The sequence below is a fragment of the Balaenoptera borealis genome (assembly GCF_965194805.1).
Source record: "Balaenoptera borealis genome assembly, chromosome: 19".
NCBI lineage: Eukaryota > Metazoa > Chordata > Mammalia > Artiodactyla > Balaenopteridae > Balaenoptera > Balaenoptera borealis.
Window position 1 is genome coordinate 23,186,402 of NC_138878.1, and position 21,546 is coordinate 23,207,947.

Genomic DNA, 21,546 nt, shown 5'->3' on the forward strand with positions numbered 1-21,546 from the left:
CATGATATCTGGAGCAAAACCCGTGTCTTTTCAGTTATTTTACAGTTAAACTTGGAACTTCATTGGTCTAATCAACAATCATTGTTCCCCAAGAAAAGGGTTTTTAGTCTTTTTTTTCTCATAATACAACAGATTCAAATGTTTTGCAATGAACACTTCCTCATGCTCAGGATTATTTTGCAAGCACTGTTAATTCAGATATGCCTCTGGGTTCTTAAATCCTTTCTGAATTTCTCTAATCATCCTGGGGGTTAGGCATGGGGTTGGTTTGTAAATTCCTGGTGTATAGATGCATGTCAGTGTCTTAGTTTTCTTTATATCTAAGTCTTTACTGTACCAGGAACTATAATTTCATGGTATATGTTTTTACCAAGGAATTCAGCAATAAGCTATCGTCAATAAAATTAAGTGTTTTTTAATATTATTCCAAAATGTTTAGTGATGCTTGTGTTTGGTGGGGAAGATTCACAGAAATGCCTTTTTTCTTGGTATTTGCATCTGGTATAAGTGATATAAATATCCTTTCTAATGAAAAAGAAATAGCTAAAAGGAGGAAGGAGTTATCCATATCCCTATATGTCTCTCTATCTACCTATCATCTATCTACCCATCCATTTATCCATCCTTCTTTATAGGTAGATGTAGATTCAAATAAGTAGATACACATAAATAAGTAGATATATGTAAGGTACATATATATGTTTGCAATGAAATCCACTAAAATATTAACAGTACAAACCTACAGTCAGAACACTATGGGAAATTTTTTTTTTCTCATTTTGTTATAATAACATAGTCTTATTCTTAATGATAGAATAAATGTCCATAAAAACCATGTAAAAAAATAAAATATGCTAAGCTCCAAATAGCCATGGACCATGTTTCATATTTAGCATTAACGGGTACCAATAAATCGATTTCATGTGCACTTCTTAGGAGGTCATCTCAACCATAATGGTTTTCTTCAGTCCTTCCTCCTAGATGGGATTGTACATGGCCTTGGTCTTAGTTTGGCCTTCTACAGATATGGAATACCATAGACTGGGTGGATTAAACAACAAAAATGTATTTCTCACAGTTCTAGAGGCTGGGAAGTCCAAGATTAAGGCACCAGCAGATCCAGTGTATGGTGAGGGCACATTTTCTGGTTTACAAATGGTTCTCTTCTTGTATCCTCATTGGCAGAGAGCAGGGAAAGAGCCTATGTCCCCTTCTTTTTCTTCTTCTTTTTTTTTTTTTTTTAATGAGGTCATTAATCCCATCAGGAGGGCCCTACTCTAATGACCTATTCTAACCCTAACTACCTCCTAAAGACCTTACTTCCAAACACCATCACATTAGGAGTTAGGATTTTAACATATAAATTTTGGGGGAGACACAAACATTTAGTCTACAGTATCCTTCTTTGAGCCTCTGTTCCATCCTGTTTTAGTTTATTTCACTGCTTATTTATAGACCGATATTTCTAATTATGCCTTGTGTTCCTTAAGACATATAGCTTTTTGTATTTGGCATTCCATTGCCAAAGCTCAGATACTGGTATATAAAAAGGATATTAATGTTGTGAAAAAAATAATTCCTGTATGATCTTGATACTTAGTGTTCCCGAGAAGCACTTGGCCATAGACACAAAGCATCTTAATGTTGTCTTATCTGGAAGAGTTTTCTCAACAGAGGAACTACTAACCTGCCCATTTAAAGTTTTAAATTTCATGAAATTGTGTGTTGTAAATCTGCTAAAATATCTATTCCAATTTAAAAAATTTCACTAGAGAATCAGTAAACATCTGATTTCTACAGACAGAGACAAATAGGAGACTAAATATATATTTTACTTAAACTGAAAACAAAACAAACCAACAGCAGCAATGACAGTAACACATACATACCGTGTAATCAAATGCAAGTTTTACACAAACACACATTTCCTTTGAACTGCCATAAATAACTTGCTGGCTAGTGCCATCCTGCTTTGGGCTTGGGTTCATTGTTTATATGGTATTTTGTGGCAACTGCTAATTATCATAAGCTGTCCAATAAATGTGATGGATTGTCCAATTAACTCTTCATCAGCATCCATTTTTGAAGATGTTACCTATTGAAACTGATGGCAGTTTATGACCTCCATGTTGCATATGTAGCTAATTACTCCTTAGACAATAATTATTAAGTTTCTTATGCTGCATTCAGTCATTTCGTTTTACAAATTATGATGCCATTGTGTTTCCCAATTCATTTGACTTCGCAGCTATGGCTCTCTAAGGATTACTAAAGGTCTGCTGTGGAATGTATGGATCATATGAACATTGAAGTAGATTACAAATGTATCTGTTTTGTAGGTTTTCCATCGACCGGCACACCGACCTGGAGAGACAGTTCAATGTTAATGCAGATGATGGGAAGATAACGCTTGCAACACCGCTTGACAGGGAATTAAGCGTGTGGCACAACATAACAATCATTGCTACCGAAATCAGTAAGTGCCTGGGTTTGTTAATTTCTTCCTTATGTGGCTGGGTTCAAGATTGTAATTATAGTTTATGCCTAGGGATCATATGACAAGTGGTCCCAGTTTCTATTAGATATTTTGGCATTGGAACTTATTTTATTGTTCCCGAGGAGCCTTTGAATGCATCGTCTCAACATGAAATAACTTACACTGTGGTAAATGACCAAAAAGTTGCAATATATGTGGGAAGGAAACATTTCTTCTATCCAAGTATTCTTATATCTATATCTGTTGTTCGGCCATCAAAAACAATGTTTTGCATATTAAAATATGGGGAAAGATTTAGTATAAAAGGGTAGGTTAAAAAAATAGAATTCAAGAACTATATACCATAATTTAAATAAGTGGACCCTAACGTATATATTATATTCGATATAGAAACTATTACTCACATATTTAAACTATGCATATATACATACATATATACATGCAGAAATACAGAAAGAAAATTTACACTGTCAATACATATCATTTTGGGGAGATGAGATGATAAATGATTTTTTGGTTTTGTTTTTTAGAATTAATATGTCTTACACAGTAATCATGGACTATTTAAAATTATATCTTCAACATAAAATTTTTCATAAATTACATGTGAAAATGTAAGCTTTTTTTCAGAGGAGGTTCCAGGGTTGTTAAAATAACACATGTTAGTCTTTCTGCTAATTTTTAATGAGCACAGCTTCTTTGATTACACTTAATGACACTATAATTGAGTCTCTAAACAATAGCTATATGCTGAAATTTAATGCTATTCTGTCTATGAGAACCCACACTCTGTCTCACCAGTTTTTTTATATACGAACATGCAAAGGGGATGTGATATTCATTTTCTTTCCAAGCAAAAGACATTCTGCATATTACCTGACTTTATTTTTCCATAAAGGAGCTGATGAGGACTTCACAGTTTACACAAGTGCAAGGGAGACATTACATTCTTGAGGGAATTAGGGTAGAAGGTATCTGAATAAGGAAATAAAAACTCACAATAAGAAAGATTCATGGGCATACATATGTAAAGGACATCAGCCCTAAGATCTGCTCTATGCTTTCTCTAAAATCTCCTCTGGTTTCACAGCTAATGTCTCTGAGATACGTTGATAAATTTGTCTGTAAGAGGAAGAGTAATCTAGACCTTCATGAAGGGCGTGGTTTTTCCTTGTTCTGAGATGTGGGGTAATGTCTTCCACGGAGTCTTACTAAAAACAAAAGAAAACAAAACACAACCACGGTGTGAAAAAGTGACGATTCAAGAGTGAAGAATGTTTCTTTTGGCAACTCAAAGCAGGCAAAGAACCTGCTTGATATGGAATGAAAAAAGAGCTTTGGAAACTTCGGTGTTTTTCCTTATTAGAAGTACCATTTTCTTCTCCAGTATGTGACTCTGGCAATAGTTTTCCCTTGTAACGTTAAGGGATAAAGGAAACCAAGCATCCCATTTGGTGGCTTTGGTTTATTAGAAGTCTTAACCCCATCTAGATATGAAATTTTTACAATTTACAATGTTGAAGCTGCATATCACCTTAAGCCTCTGAGAAAAACTATATCTATTTAGATTGGTTTGAGGCTATATAAAAACGCTCTAAAGGACCATGGTTTTGTTTAAAGTATGTAGGCAATAATTACGTTTAAAATAATTTTCTCATATATTGAATATAAAAACCTACTTGAGTTCACCTTAATCTATGGCACTTTTTTTATGAGATGGATGCCTTCACTTAAATATTCATCAAGGAGGCCCTAATAATAAGAATCCAGGTACTCCATTGTAAAGAGTAAAAGGAAATGAATACACAGAATAGGTGGTTAGGAAATATTTCAGGGGCAATCCAGAAACAAAAGTCTCATTTGCAAGGAATCACAGACAAGTAAGGACGACAGATACAAAGCAGATCCTCTGGGATAATGAGCTGTTAATTCTAGGGTGACAAGGGCACCAAACCAAATAAGGGAAGACATTCATTTGTTCATTCACTCAATAATTATTTATGGAGTCTTCGGTACTTGCCAAGCACTGTTTTAGTGACTGAGGATATATAGCAGTGAACAAAATAAGAAAAAACCCTGGTCCTCTTGAACTTTTCCTTCTAATGGCACTTGGAAGCCCCTGCATATAAAAGTGTGAGTTGGAATCTGCTGATATATCTATAAAGAATGACACAGAGGTGAGCAAGAAGGTGATGAGTATTGGGAATTACAAGCAGTTCCATGTTGATGGTGTGACAAAAAAGTATGACCACAAACCTCCTTCAATGAACATATGATTGATTAAAAAATATTGAAATATAGATCAGATAAAGTTTTCTTCATGGCTTGAGAGAAATCACTCAAGTATGTCCCAAATTCAAGGTTACAGTTAGCTCCATAGAGACCAAATAGGAAATGGTTCTGTCCACATGACAACCCTCAGCTTTACTTTGAACCTTACAGAATTGAAAATACACAACCCAAACTTACATTATTCTGTTGACATCAGTGGGAGTTATCTCACCTTTTATTACATCCTTTTTTGATCTTTTTTTTTTTTACTCAGAGATTGAAAACTAAACTTTTTTTTTGACTTTTTGCATGTAACTTTCTTAAAACCAACAAGATTGAGAGTACAAAAGAGAACTTTAATTTTAGTCTGTAAAGTATAAGCTGAGGTGGGCATAATTCTAGAAATTTAAATGTAAAATTAGGTTATCTTTTTTTTCTAAATCATGAAAGGAAGTTGAAATAAGATCACAGAGAACTTAAGAAATATTGGAATTACTATGAAAATGGCTTAGAAACTTGTTTTCACTTGGTTTTATTATTTAGCCCATCATGTAATGTTTATCTTCCAAAGCCGCAGACCATGTCTTGGAAAAAAATATTAAAAGGAGATTTATTGTATTTGGATGAGATGAATATTTAAAACCACCCAGGACAATATAACCCCACAGGGGGAGGTTCTAATAAAGATAAAGAAATATTCATTCCAGGGAGAACAATTTAAAATTACTCTCAGATCACCATCTCTTCAGACAAAAGATTTAAGCAAGTGAAATTAAGCTAAAAAATGGATTTTAGGAAAGTCCATCTGTTATCTCTTAATGAGAATGGAGATGTCATCCTTTATCCTCTTGTGTCAGATTCACTTAACCAAGGCTGAGATGCTTCACTGTGTATATTTCCCAAGAATTTCAGAGGTAATAGATCTAACGTGCCATCACAATCAACAGGCACATCTCATTACATGATCTGGCAGTTAGATGCCCAAGTGCTAACAAGAGATTAGGCTTGTATAGCGCATCTTTGCTAAGTAGCTTTGCTAGTAGCATCCCTTGAAACTATTTTGCATGGCTGCTGTGTACCATGGTGGTGAAGGCTTAAAGTAAATTTAGCTAGTAAAACACTGAAAAAGTATTATGTAATCCCTATGGTGCATTTAACTCACATCAGTCTTTGAAAACAGGTACTATTACTGTATGCATTTTCCAGTCAAGGAATCTCAGAGGTTAAGTAACTTGCCCAGAGCCTCCAAGAGAGCAAAGGGTAGAGGCAAGATTGGTACCCTTGTTGCTTAACTGCAGATTACATGTTCTTAGATGCCTTCTTTGGGGGGAACCCTCTCCTATATCTTCTTTCCTTCCATCCTCCTGCTTAAATCGAGCTTCTGACACTGCCACATCATTTCCTGAAACAAGCGAATGAAATAGTTCTTCTGTGCAAAGCGGAAGGCTGGTGCAGGGACAAGAGTGCAGTGGAGGAAAGAACAAGCCTGCATTTGCTCAGGCCCTCCTATTCTAACGTTTATAACCCAGGGGAGGAACATTGCCTAATGGACAAAGCCAGCCTTTGGAACTGTTCAGATGGGAATTCTATTCCCATTTTCGAGATCAGGAAACTGAGGAACATTTTAGGGGACAGGATTTTTCAATGAAGTTCACAGAGAACTTGACATGCCCAGCTGATCCCAGTCACCTGGGTTATTGTTCAAACCAGAGTTCTGGTGTTTGCCTAGGACCTACGGAATCAGAAACTCAAGGCAGCCATTCAGGAATCCACTTTTCCCAAGTTCTCCCCACCTCCCTTCCACCCTCCCCATCAGATTCACATTATAATTTAATTATATGATAATTAATATAATTTTACATTATAAACATGATTATGATATTTTGAAGGAAGGCAGAAAAAGGTGACGTGTTCTTCTGTTTGTGTGTTTTGGTCTCTATTTTGTGTTATTCCTGTGGTGACAGGTGATATGTCACTGAGCTGAGGTTTGAGCTAAGGCTTGTCAGATGATGCACAAGATCCCTTTAGGTTGGGTAGTGTAGTAAGACCTACTTAAGAGAGCGACATGGGTAACTAGCTCAGCTGTCAGAGAGATAAAGGATATTGGGGGACAGTAAAGGAAAAATTTGCTTACAATAAGAGTCTCTGCAGGGGCATTTCAGAGGTATTGAATGCCAATTTTAGAGTGTCCTTCCCAGAGAAAGTGGTGATGTGGGATGGAAAGTGGAGAATCCCGCTGACACTGTGTACCCGAGAGCTGGCAATTGGCATTTACAGAAAGCATACTATTATTGGTTACCTGAAAGTATTGTAAAGCAGGAAGCATATAATTGACCATTAAATTAATCTCTTTGAGTTAGTGATAATGCATTGCTCTAGCCCACTACAGTGGGCTGCACACAATATTGTCAACGAAGCTTTTCACTAATGATGGTTAAATCTCCCAGGGGACATACTAGTTTGATAGCACTTAAGGAATGTTTCTTCCTGACATAGGGCCCAGCTGCCAGAATAATTGCTTTGTCCAACCCAGGCTACTTAGGAAAAATACATCTTTATAGGGAGCTCATTGTTGCGAGAAATTTTGGGTCCTGGAGTTGGATGGAGTTGGCCACATTTTGCCCATATAACCTTGGGCAAATTATTTCCTCTCTCTTGCTCTCAGTTTTCCCACCTGTGAAATGGGAATCATAATTGTTCTTTTAAATTTAGGTTGTAGTAAGAATTGAATTAAAAGTGATGGTACTATACATTTTACCTTAAAATCTATCTGTAATCTTTAGAAATTGATGAATAAATCTCATATGTTCTTGTTAAGACAGCCCTAACCTGAGGCTTTGAATAACAGCTTAATTTTAAATTATTTATTTGGTTTATATTTTCTTTTACCCCTTCTCCCGACAACAACAAAATTGGTAGTCGTGACCTGTGTGTTACTGCTGGGTGCAGTTGTGTTTCTTCATTGCACAGCCAATATGTTCACTGACCTTCCTCTTGTCCCTGGTTCGGGCATGGTAGATTGACCTGTGCCTAAAGAAAAACCCTCGAAATGAAGCAGGCATATTCTTGGAGAGCCTGATTGAATTAAGGACTTGAGATTTTATATCAAGATCTCGTTCAAATCTGCAGTGTCTCTATCTATTGCCTGTGGCATAATCAGGACTAGAGTTTCTTTAAAATCAATATCATTCCCTTGTATAGAATTGAGTGGAAGCAGATGGAGAGAAGCTATTGTCCAGTTCAGTAACTCTCACAGAAGGGAAAGGATGATGAAAGTCTGAGGTGAACAGTAAATTTCAGGGGCAGGAGTGGTTAAGGGCTCCCAAATATCAGAGAAGCTATAGCACTATGGCTGACTGTCTGGGAATATAGGCACATGGCAAGTTCCTAGCAAGATCCCCCTACCTCAGACAAGCATGCAGGTGCTATAAGGTAGAGATCAGTATTCTTAACAATAGAGATTATAATGAAGTGAAGTGGAAATAAATTATGGGAAAATGAAGGGGAAGCTACAGTTTCCTGGGAAAGAGATCAGCATCCAAAATAAGATTTCCCTACAAGGAAGAATGGGAGTGTCATTCCAAGTTCAAGGAGAAGCCTGATGCAGGCCCCGCATGAATATCATTTTGTGGGTAACCCACACCAGATTTATTTTAATCACTATAGTGCCCACTTCATGTACAGCTGCTCCAGTTACTTGAATACTGACTTTGGAATCTCTCCCTTAGTTCCTCTTTATTCTGCATCCATTCTACCGATATCCTCCCACCACCTCTCCATCTCTTTCATCTTTACCCCTCCTTTGTTCTAATCTACTGATATTTAGAAAAAGCCTACAGATTGAGACTGGAGCTATATCAATAGATTTTAACTAGGAACTCCTTTAAGATGTCACTATGACTAATAGCCCCTTAGTCCTAACCCAGAAAAAGGCAGAAGGTAAGAGGCTTCCATCCCTATGTCTTGCCCTGGTCTCTTTATAAACCACCCTCCTCAAATCCTGAACAGTAACTCCTACTGTAGACAACTGTAGATAAAGGATAGAAGTACGCAGCAAATAGTAATTCAAGGTTTTCAGCTGCAAGTTGTAGCAAACTGACCAGTCATAGCAAATGGTCATCTCCAGATTTGAGGGTACCAGATTAAGGTGGGGCAGGTAGGGGAGGTCCTAGATATGTGAAGAGATTATAAAGATTGGAGGACAGTAGGTTGATTTACCCTCAGCTACCGTTTCTCTGGGGACAGAGGAAGCACATGGACTTGGGAAGAAAGTGCAGACATCAGTCTACAAGTCAAAGAGAATAACATATGAATTAAGTGGCCAAGTTTATAAGTCAGTTTGCTTGGATGGAATCATAATTTTTTCATTCAATCACACTCACGCCATGTAAATTACTTCTTTCTGTGGCTTAGTTTCCCTATTTATAAAATGGGGAATATATTGAAACACCTTTAGAGGTGTGTGATAAGGAGTGAATATGTTTACATCCTAATATCTTTCCTAACATAGAATAAACTTCTGGTAATAATGCTTATGCTAATATTAATTATCATAACAATAATTATAAAGTAAACATTAATTTTATCACTTTATATAATTAAAGAGGATATGCCTAAAAGTAATCTTTTTGTCATAAAGTAAAACCACCCAGCTTTATTTTGAGAATATACAAATTGTGAGTTTTTGAGGACGTATCATCCTGAGATGACTTGGGAGGTATAATTTTCCAAAAAAATATGTATCCAAAAGGAGGGGCTTCTTTCCTCTTGTCAGTCCTGGCCAGCTTGGCAACCTTAAAAGCCTCCTTCTTACCCCAAACTAAGGTCATAGCTACTGTTACCATGCTTTCTCAGACAGCAGTAGTGCTTACTAGGTAAAACCAAACTATGAAGTCAAATTTTCAGAGCCGAAACATATGCTCTATGTGTGATTTGAATAAGTCACATAATCTCTTTTAGCCTCAGTTGCTATATTTGAAGTTTGTCATGACAATTAAATGATGTAATACAGGTAAAATGCATAAGACAGAGCCTGGCATATAGGAAGGACTCAATAACATTTCTTCTTTCCCCTCTCTAGTGCCCCTCCCCCCTCCTTCCTCACCCTCCTCTCTATCCTTCTCCAGACCAAACCTGGTGCCTACTCTCTCTTACATAAACATAAACTTTATGTCCTTTATCTAAACATTCTATTTGTCATTCAGATCTCCCTTTTTCTCCCAGCCACTTGGGCTTAGGAATAAAGGGAACCAAAATAGTCATATGGACATTGATTTGTATTGGTTAACTTCTGCTGCATAATAGACCGTGTCAAAACTTAAAATGATAAAGATGTATTTCTCGTGGTTCTCTGGAGCAGCTGAGTGGTTCTTTTGGTCTGAACTGGTTTTGCTAGTCTATCTGGTCAGCTGGTGGCTTGTCTGGGGCTGGATGATCTATATTGGCACCAACTGTATACATGACAGGCTAGTTAGGCGTTAGTCAGCACCTCTTCTCTGCTCCACGTGGCCTCGCATCCTCTAATAGGCTAGCTCAGCTCCTTTGGTGCTACTCCCAGGCTTCCATGGAACCGCAAAAGACTGGGGAGCAAGTACTTGCCAAGTCTCTGTTTGCATCAAGTTTGCAAATCCCACTGGTCAAAGCAAGTCACGTTACCAAGAGCAGGTTTAAGGAGTGGAGAAACAAATGTCACCTCTTGATGGGAGGAGTTGGAATTTCCAAATATTATGGGCATTCTTTTTTTGAAAAATTAATTTCACACTGGGATGCTAAATCTCAGTATATATGACCAAGAATGATATGGATCTGTAGCCTACACGCATAGGTACTTCCCTTCTAGATTCCTCTTCTCACATACGTCTAAAATTCTCTGCTCTCACGTCTTACTTATTTGAGAAAAAGGATTGGACACAGTATTTCTAACAGCTGTCAACTGGTTAACTATAGATTCTTTAGAATTTCAACTTAAATAGCAATTTGTATTATTCATAATAAATCTATTAGCACATTTTTAATGCTACAAAAATTTCTCCTACCTGACTCCTAGTGTAAACTTTAGCAACTATTATTAATCCTTTCCTGTAAGGTCTCAAAGATCCATGCTCTTTGCCTTTAAGAGACTGGTTGAGGCTTATAATACCCATTTATTTGCTTGAGGTTTTGAAAATACCTTTTTCTTTTTTTCGGCCATGCCGTGTGACTTCCGGGATCTTAGTTCCCCGACCAGGGATGATCAAACCCGGGCCCACAGCAGTGAAAGGGCCGAGTCCTAACAACTGGGCTACCAGGGAATTCCTTGAAAATACATTTCTAAAGGGAGAAATTGGTAAAGTCCTTGTTCTCATGAGACATTTTATTATTGCTTTGTTATTGATCACTGTTTTATCCTGGGAGCCTAGCACAGTGGGGCTCCCAGTACATATTTGCTGAGTTAATGAATGAATAAAGGAAATAAGAATTAATACCACAAGATATTAACCTGATGAGTTCTGACTCTAAACAGACACTATTGATTAATTGGTGGAAAGGATCTCTGCTTTTAATATACCCTACTCAGCTCTTTGTTAAAAGTCTTGGGCAGACAAGCACACAGGCGCAATGGCTTTTCTGGATGTTTTAAAGTCATTCTTTCCTGAGTGACTGAAGCTGAGGCATAAAGGGCAGGAATGACTATGCTCTCCTTGTATGAAAATTGTGGGGCACTGACTATGCTCAAAAGGAAGAATTCCCATAGAATATTAACCAATCTAAGGTCAGAGACAGAGACCATGAGAAAGGTGCTGGCAGAGAGGAGCCTCAGGTCCTCTCACTTTTTCCCCAAGGAGCCAGGCTTCTGATCTAAGAACCTTTATTTCTCTTCCCTCTGAGAGCCTGAGGCAAGCCCTGAATTATGCCAGCCCACACTTCATTACCCAACGAGCCCGTTTATCGTTTAATCTGATCTGTATTGAACAAGTGGAAGCAGGTTACAAAGCAGCAAAGCCTAAAGAATGAAAATGCAGCATGTTTTCTTATTACAGGACTCCCTAATCCAGAGCTTAGAAGTCAGGGCTAAAAATAGATGCCAATTCCATCTCTGATCCACCCCCACCCACCTAGCATTTCAGTGCCAGGTCAGGTGGCCCTTTTAGCCAGATGGTAGAATTTTGAACTATGATAACTTGCTTCCATCTAATTTGGGGTGGCAGGGCATTGGTCACTCTACACCCTCACTTATGATACTGATACTTTCTTGTTCCTGGAGTATCTATAGGACAAGGGTTCACCCCACATGATGCCCAAGGTCAAGGGTTACACTGTCACAAAGAAGCAAGGAAGTAGAATGTAAAGAAATTGTCTCTAAGGCATGCATTGAAACTCTAAATATTATTTACTTAAAAAGCATATAATTTGGATTAGGGTGGGATCTCTCCATTGGATGGGAGAGACAGTCTTCTCTGGGAAGATCCTTTGTGGATGGTATATTTTCATCAGGGTCATAAAGTAACAGTAGGCTTTTGTCAGAGATGTATTTCCAAACTAACAAACATCTTGATCCAGAGGAGAAGAGCATAGAATATCTTCTGAAGATTAGAGAACTCAGGAGAGAAAAGAATATATGGTTGGAAAGTTAAGTATAGAAAATTATGATTGCCTTCGGATGCCAGGTACAGGAAATGATCTTATTCTCTGTGTCAGAGGGGCCCATCAAATACATAGAAATATCAAAATAAGGGAAATGTGTGGCTCAGAATATTAGCATTCCAGATTTAGGAGCAGAATAGGTTTGGAGTGGAACAGAGAGCCTACAACCTGGAGAATGAGAAGGGGAAGAATATGGCTATAATGGTGGCTCAGAACCGCCCAGAGAGCTTGTTAGAACATAGATTCCTGGGCCAAAGAATCTGTATTTCTAACAAGTTCCCACGTGAGGCCGATGCTGCTTGCCCAGGGCCCGCACTTGGAGAACCACTGCCACAACCCCTGCAGTCCTGATTCAGAGTAAAACTGAAGCTGCGTTAGAAATGGACTTTGAATGAACAGAAATTGGCATCTGGCTAAAACTAATGAGCAACAAGGAAACTGATGGAGATCCTAAACCTTGGTGAGGAGGATGAAAATAATGATACAATTAAGAGTGACTGCTTACTGTATGCTAGGCAACATTCTAGCCCTTCTCATGCCCTTTATCCATTTAATCCTCACAGCACTTCCATAAATTGGTACCACCAGTCTCTCATCTCATAAAGAAAACTAAGATACCAAACTTCAAGCTCTCCATGTTTAGGTGCCTAAGTTTGGATTTGATCCTAGGTTTGTCTGGCTCTTCAGCCCAATCTCTGACAATTGAGCCTGCATTCTCTCCTAGTGATAGCCTAATTGCTCCTGAGACATATCATGATTCATGTTAACAAGTCAGAAAACAGAAAAGGTGGTCCATCCTTTCAAAGTTTGAGTTTACAGCCTTCCTTTGACTAGCTCTTTATAAAACAGGTTAGAACACAATGGGATGTCACTGATAGGCTTTTTTCCCCACTGAAAGGGTGGGAGGAGGTCCAGTTGGGGATAATGAATTTAAAATTTGCATCTGTGAACTATCTGTTCCAGGGGAATTTGGATTTTTAGGAACCTCCAGTTCCTAAATTTAAAACAAATTAAAGGGGCTCCTTATATTGAAGTTTGAATGCTCCTGCAACCCACTGAGATAAGCCTGGAATGATACTGAAGTCTGCTCCACACACCTGCTGTTATAATTTGACAATGAATGATTAATAATAGGCTGAAGAAGGGAGACATGGAATAAAACCATGGATGACAAATGTGGAAGGAAAAAGCGTCGACTATGCAGACAAACAAATATGAATTCCAACCTAGTTTACATTAACAACAACCTACTTGAACATCAACAGTTTCCTTGATCAATCTAATGTGTTTATTTATTGGTTAAAAGGAAACTATAATACTCAATAGGGAACTAAAACTCACCTGGTTGATATAGAGAATATATATGCATATATAATTATTATCATATTTCTGTAATTAATATAGATTACATTAATATATTATAATCATCACGTTATATTATAACATATATTATTTATTATAATTTAATATAGTATAATATAAGGATATTCTCTATATCTGTTTTTAGCAATGGCAATAATAATAAAAGCCTCATCACCTGTTCTTTCAGGTGGACTATTGTGAGCTTGATGTTTAAGAGACACTGACAAAAAAAAAAAAAGAGACACTGACTTTTTAGAACATTCTCTGCCTTGACTTTAACTGTTTTGTTTAGTAAAACAAACAATTCTAATGCACTATGAAGAAAATTTGTGTCTAAAAAAATGTTCTATTTAGCATATATATATATATTTTTTTTTTTCCTAGCTCTTAAATAAGGCTTGTCTTTAGGTTGTGTTTTAGGCACAGTATCTAAATATTAGATTAATATTAATCCTAATAATTTATTATTAATCAATTAATAATAATAATAACCGATTAATAATAATCGGTTAATATTTGAGTATCTCTGGATATAAAAATACCCACACTGAGCCAGCATTTGATTTCCTGCTGAATTGTTTTTCACATTTCCAATATAATTATGTAGCAGTTACAAAGAAACAAAGACTGAACACAGAATACCAGAAAACAACAAATCCACATTTGTTTATTTAAGAAACGATATAAAAAGCGTGGAAGACAGAACTGATGTGTTGGGTGACTTCTCAGGGAAACTGATAACCTAAAATAAATCTGAAAGTATCTGGATATTTATCAGAAGTGATTGGTTAGGCATGGGTTGAAAAGGCATTTAGATGTTCCACAAATGGCCTCTGGCATATAAATAGGAGACCTTAGTGAAAATGGAAAATACTGAATTATATATCTTTATTTTGGTTTTGGTCTCTGAATGATTGATTTTGTCCCTTGTAGTCTCCATCTTAAAGAGAGTTAAGATCCAATAAATTAGTCAGTAAATGTACCAAATGACTGTTGACTGAGCACACAAAACCTTAGTGAGTCAAACACATTTCTGCACCTCTGTACTAGACACTATGGTCACGTGTTGTTAAAGACGTAGTTCCTGGCCTGGAGGCGGGGCATCTGCAGTAGGGAGATAATTGCTGGACTACAAGCAGGTTGTCTAATGGAAGGGGACAGAACACATCCTAACAACACATATGAGGAAGAAATTAGCTCTGTATGGTGCCTTCTCCAGTGTCCCTAGGAGTCAAGTGCAGTCCTCTATTGGGACAAGTGAAGAGGAAGAGCAAGAATGTTGCAGGCGAAGGGAATAGCATGAATCCACCCAGGATGTTTTGGGAATTTTGTGATGAAAGGGAGGGACTTGTTGATCTTGGCTTGTTTCAGTCATGGTTATGGGAGCCTCCACTGTATGCGCACTTATTTCCACGTGGACCTTTCTGTTGTGCTTTTTAGCCAACAGGAAAATAAAAATGAACACCCAAGGTATATTGTCTGGTTGTAGAAAGGCTGGAGAAGCTCACTGGTCTTTGGACATCATAGGAATTACGATTTGGGAAAGTTGCATAGATGCATACAGAGCAACTCTCCTTCGATCTCCTTTGATTCAGCGTCTAGATCTGTTAAATTTAATAATATCTGTGTATGACAATCAAGGCAAACTAGAATTTGAGATGCTACCTAATTCCAGGCAGAATGACAGTCACCACTGTGTGCAAACATTTGTTTCATTCACTCCTTATAACAGCATTGGGATGGACACATCCTGAGCATTGTTTCAGAAATACATGAAATGAAATCCGGGGAAGTCAGGGAATGTATATGAGGTCACAGATCTAATACTATGAGGTTCAAATCCACCAGGTTTAATACCAAAGCCTGAACTCTCTACTGTTTGGTGCTACTAATTAAGTGTGACAGATGGGCAAACAGAGCAAACATCCTTGAAAAATATTAATCTCTGTACAAATGTGTCATTAAATGCCAGGCTTTGTGCTAGGCACTGTACGTTCGGGAAGAAAAAAAATCAGGGAATTAAATTGCTGATAGTCTACTTCGGATAAAAATCATAAAAATAAAAGTCATATAAGGTAGTATGTTTATTTTATTCAGCATAGTTTTGCCAAGAAACTTGGCTCATCTACACCTTCACATGAATATTTTTGTCCTTCTTCTTAATGGACACATACTGTAATTATTGTGTCTACAATAGGAACAACTAATTTTAAGAGGCAAGGAGTTGGGTATGATAAATCCATTCAGGAAACATAGGTTCAATTCTTGGACCTATCATAATGGTACTTCTGGACTTCAGAGTTCTCTTTAGCCTGTGGATAAAATGAGACCATCACTAAGTTCTCATCCATCTCGGGTTGATGGATCTTCAGTGGCTGCAGCATAATATGATAATGAAGAGCACAGGTTTGGGGACAGAAAGATATGGGGTTGTAAGCTAACTACAATACCTGTAACTCATGTGATGTTAGGAAAAGTGCTTATCCTTTCTAAGCCTCATTTTCATCATTTGTAAGGTGTACATAATAACATTTTTCTATAGTGTTGTATGCTTCACCTACCATAGTCCCTAGTCTTAAAAAAATCACAGAATGGTTGAAATATACAGGGGAACATGTGGGGGAAGCAAAAATCTTTAATCCTTTAAAACATCATATTCAAAGTATGGTCTAGAGTAAAGTCAAGTCTTTTAGGGGTCCCATGAGGTCACAATGTGTTTATAATAACACACAGATGCTATTTGCCTTTTTCTCTCTCATGTTCTCACACGTGAGAGTGGAGTTTTCCAAAGGCTACATGACATGTGTTGGTATCATTGCTCAATGGCTAATGAAATGTGTGTGTGTGTATGTATTATTTTGTTTTAAAAATTAGTTGTGATTTCTAGTTGGTAAATATTGAGAGATATAAGCTAGTAACATGTTTTTATAAATAAAAACTTTTTGATTTCTTCAGTTATTTTTAAGTGTATAAGGAGGCCCTGAGACCAAACTGTTTAAGAACCATGGCCTTAGGAAGGCATTTATCTTCTCAATTAGTTTGAGATATAGTAACAGCAAAAAGTATTGCTATATCTTAGATATCATGTTGATAAAATAATTTATCACCAGCAAAATGTAGGTTGGATATTGAAAGAAGTAATGTATATAACATCTTTCATAGGATTCTTGGTATAGTATAGAGAGTAAGAGCTCACTAAATGTTGGTCATTGTTAAGAGCAGAATGAAAATGAAGTTATCCTCAGTGGAAACAGATTGACATTATAATTGACATTTCTAGGGTCTCATCAAATAAGGCTGCCTTCTCTAGAGACAGCATTTTGTCAGGACAGATCAAGACTTGCCTTCTGCTAAATCCCGGGTATTGTTGTTACTCTTTCAGAGAGGCACATGAGCAGGAATAGGGAATTAAGTATGTCACAGAGATAAAGGCGGGGGGCCCATCCAGGTCTTCCAGAGAGTGACACCCCGGTATAAGGACCAAGCCTGATGTGCTCTTTCAGGACGAGCCCTGCCTCTGGAAATAGGCGGATTAACAGAGCACAGGGCTGCCAGGATTTAAATTGCACATCTAACTCCCATTCCTCTCACTCCATGTTTTTGCAAGCCAATTTTTGTGACTATTTTATTCAGTTTTAGAAACGCTGCAATAAAATATGCTGACCTAGATGATGATGATAATAATGACAACAACAACTATCATTCCATCGTTTCTTGAACTTACTTTCCTCAGAGCTTGACACAGCATTTTGAGTAGTCACCCATGTATTTTACAAAACTTTCCTGTGTGGTTAGAAATTATATTATCTACATTGTGCAGATGAGAAAATCAGATAGCTATTGTGTGTCTTTAAGCTTTAAGGACTTTACAACTAGTACTTGGTGGAGCCAAACTTTGAACCTACGTTTGTCTGACACAAGAACCTCTGCCTTAACCATTGTGCCACACTACAAAGCCTTTGGCGGACATTTTTTCACTGTAAATTCTTTTTTTTTTTTTAATTAATTAATTTATTTATTTATCCTTAGCTGTGTTGGGTCTTTGTTTCTGTGCGAGGGCTTTCTCTAGTTGCGGCGAGCGGGGGCCACTCTTCATCGCGGTGCGCGGGCCTCTTACTATCGCGGCCTCTCTTGTTGCGGAGCACAGGCTCCAGACGCGCAAGCTCAGTAATTGTGGCTCACGGGCCCAGTTGCTCCGTGGCACGTGGGATCTTCCCAGACCAGGGCTCGAACCCGTGTCCCCAGCATTGGCAGGCAGACTCTCAACCACTGAGCCACCAGGGAAGCCTCTGTATTCCCATTCTTGTTAAGCAAGGGTCTTCCGTGGGCTTGGCTAATGCATATCTGTGCTGAAGCACCATTCTCTTCAGGAATGTGCTGACAGAATAAAGTTTCTGTTCCCACAAAGCTGAGGACAAAACCCTAAATCTCAGTGAATGTAACAAGGTGAATGATATTTTGGAAAATTTAGTCATGAAAGTGAGGCTCTTGCCAGATAAGGATAACTTTGGCCTCCAGATTTCATTTCTGCTAGTAATAGGAATTCCTTACATTTCTATTTTTATATTATATATTTTGTAAACTGATTCTTTATTCTTTACAACACTGAGGCCTCAAAACAACAATATGAAAATAAGCCAGGGCTGGTTGTATTATCCTACATTTTAGATGAGGTAGCTGAAAGTTAGAAAGCTTGAGTTGTTTTCTCAAGATCATTCTGCTAGACAGTGTAAAGTCATTCTGTAACCCTAAGACTTTTCATGAATCTGTAATTAGCATGTGCTTCACTAATATTCGTTTTGCAAGAACAGATATGTACCAGATCGATTCTGGTAATACAAACTGTGAGGATGGTAACAGTATTACCACCTCTTGGTCACTCTGTGTATTACCATCAATTTTATGGAGTAGTTATTTTACCTAGGAACTGTATAAAGAGTGTCACACACACTTATAAATCAGGCAGAAATCATCTTGGTAAACACCTTGAAAAGTGTTAGCACATCAGAAGAAATCGAATTGAGAATGGGCGTGTTTCCACTGTCTTCAAGGGAGCAAGATGGCTGCTGCCCTGCTCCTTATAGAGTGCCCATCCTCTCACTTCTCTGCAGATTTTCTTCTCCAAAGCACATAAATGCATCCCTGGAGTTGTGTATGCTTGAGGCTCAGAAGTTTGATCTTGTTTTTAAGGTGCCAGGATAATGTTGGCCTGAAGCTCCTCTTCATACCATTAAGTAACTTGCATGGACAAAAGACTATTAACTTTTCTTAGTACAATAAATATTGAGATAAGAGACTGTTAAGTAAATACATTATATTATCTTCATTTTATAATATTGAGATATATGGAGGTAATTTCCTCAAGGTCACTGAATGAGCACTTTCTAAAAGTAATGTCTACCAAGTCTGTCTTTCTACATCAGTAGACTATATTCAAGTTAATAGCACATGGACTCCTTGCAAATAACTAAATTTATTCTGGATATAGAGTCTCTCCTCTCTCTCTAACTCCTTTCTCTCCTCCCATGGAATCAGCCTTGGGTTTCTCAAAGGAATGCAGCTAATTTAAAAAGTTTAGGGCTTCCCTGGTGGCGCAGTGGTTAAGAATCCTCCTGCCAATGCAGGGGACACGGGTTCGAGCCCTGGTCCGGGAAGATCCCACATGCTGCGAAGCAACTAAGCCCGTGTGCCACAACTACTGAGCCCACGCGCCTAGAGCCCATGCTCCACAACAAGAGAAGCCACCGCAACGAAAAGCCCACGCACCACAACGAAGAGTAGCCCCCGCTCGCTGCAACTAGAGAAAGCCCGTGAGCAGCAACGAAGACACAATGCAGCCAAAAATAAATAAATAAAATTAATTAATTAATTAAAATAAATAAATAAAAAGTTTATATCGGTCTATTGCTGAAGTACTGGGTCAAGCCAGATGTGAATTTCAGACCTTGTTTCATATTTGAAAACAATAAAGTTACTTCCTTTCTTATCATAGTTAAAGCCTAGAAGGCAGAAAACAGGAGAACTTTCCTGCATTAATGCGAGAGCATTTTAAAACAATTAGATGCCTATAATACGTGATGTCAAAACATCTGGCAGGAGAAATGAAAAATCAACTGGAATTTATCCACATACAGCCAAGCAACAGACATGGGGGAAAGGCTGGATGAGTATCTCAACTAATTTTGATAAATTCCAGGAGACATAAACCCTAATTGTCCATTTATTAAGTCTTTGGAATCATGGGTCTAATGATAGTAATCCCATCTGAAGGTTGGGTGCCAACTGAAGTGTCAGCTTGCAGCATTTGAAGATCATCCCTTTCTTGGTTTCTTAATTCTCAGATGTCTTCATTCTTTTTTTTTTTTTCTGAAAAATTGTTTAGTTTCTCAGATCTGTTTGAGATTTAGGCATTTGATTTAAGCACTTGATTCAAACAACAAAATCTCTTTAAAAATCACATTATTCCTGCATTCTTATATCTGCCTTACTCACCAAGGTTGGTAGGGTCATAGTTCTACTGGAAATTTTATTTGAAGACTCCAATAGAATAATGATGATGATCTCTTAATTTATCCAGCTTACAGCTCTTTACATGTATTTCATTAATCTTTGCAACATTTCTCTGAATTATGTAAAGGGCAAGTATTATTAGACCCATTTTTCAAGTGTAGAAAACAAGATAAAATGAGATAGAAAATCATTTTCCTAGGATAGCAATAAGAGCCTTGACCAAACCACCTCATATATGTAGTTGCAGTATTGCTTTGAAAATGTGACAAATGCTAGCTAGTTAATTTACTTGGAAATTATTTCTTAAACTTGTAAGATGAGTTATTAGTGTGTGTGTGTGTGTGTGTGTGTGTATAGATCTGTATCTATATTTATATTCTGAGGGGAAGAGGAAAGGGAATTGTTTCTACACATTACAATAAGCATTGGAGTTGAGGTCTATCCCAATGAGGCTTTTCCTATAGACCTACATCATTGGAAACGCCTCATAGAGTAACTATGTGGTTTCCTTTACTCACAGAACTATGTGTTAAATCTGTGGGAAAGAACTACAAGACAGAGCTGCTAAATAAACTATGAAAAAACTAACAGTCAAACTTTTTAATCGTACGTATCGGCATATCCCAAAGATCTGTACTGTTCTAGGGTGTGACAGCTTAGGGATTAATATGATTTGAACTTAATGCGTGTTTAGAGAGTGTCTCAAATTCAGAACCAGGCAGATCCATCTCCTCTGGTCCTGAACATGGCCCTAAAGTAAATTGCTTGAGGAAACTGGATCCTAAAGATTACAGGTAGGGGATTTTTGAAGTGTGTCCATATTCCATTGGATATCAAAGAAGCCTGACTAAAAGAATTGTGGATGACTTGACATGACAACTGTGGGTTGAGCAAAAGTTCTTTTTGGAAGGGCTATCTTGAAGATTATGACTCAAACATTGGAGGAACTAAGGTGATTGGCAGTGGAAGGAATCAGAATGTGTGAAATTCCTTAAAAATGTATTGACTTTAAATAATTTTGCCTATGTTACACATAATTTTAAAAACCCTTTACACTTTTTGTAAAATAAATAGATAAATAAAATAAGCATTGGAGAACTGAGAACTAATTTAAATTAGTCAGTCTCTTGGTCTATGTCATACCACCTATTACCTTCACCGTGTTAGTTTTCTCTACCTTTCCTCCCCAAAGCTCATGACACAACAGACTATGAAGACAGAGAATCTTTGGTATACTTCGTTCAGTGTGGAGACAAGACAAAATGTACCGCAACATTAATCAG

The 21,546-nt window shown here is 37.5% G+C and overlaps 1 protein-coding gene across 4 annotated transcripts in view; it reads left to right on the top strand.

Annotated features, from left to right (window-relative positions):
* CDH8 (cadherin 8) overlaps positions 1 to 21,546 on the top strand; it is a 377,020-nt gene that overhangs the window by 250,585 nt on the left and 104,889 nt on the right. For all 4 annotated transcript variants that reach the window (XM_082368897.1, XM_082368899.1, XM_082368900.1 and 1 more), the window contains one exon: positions 2,340 to 2,476. In XM_082368897.1, the coding sequence (XP_082225023.1) occupies positions 2,340 to 2,476 (137 nt within the window). The remainder of the gene's footprint in view (positions 1 to 2,339; positions 2,477 to 21,546) is intronic.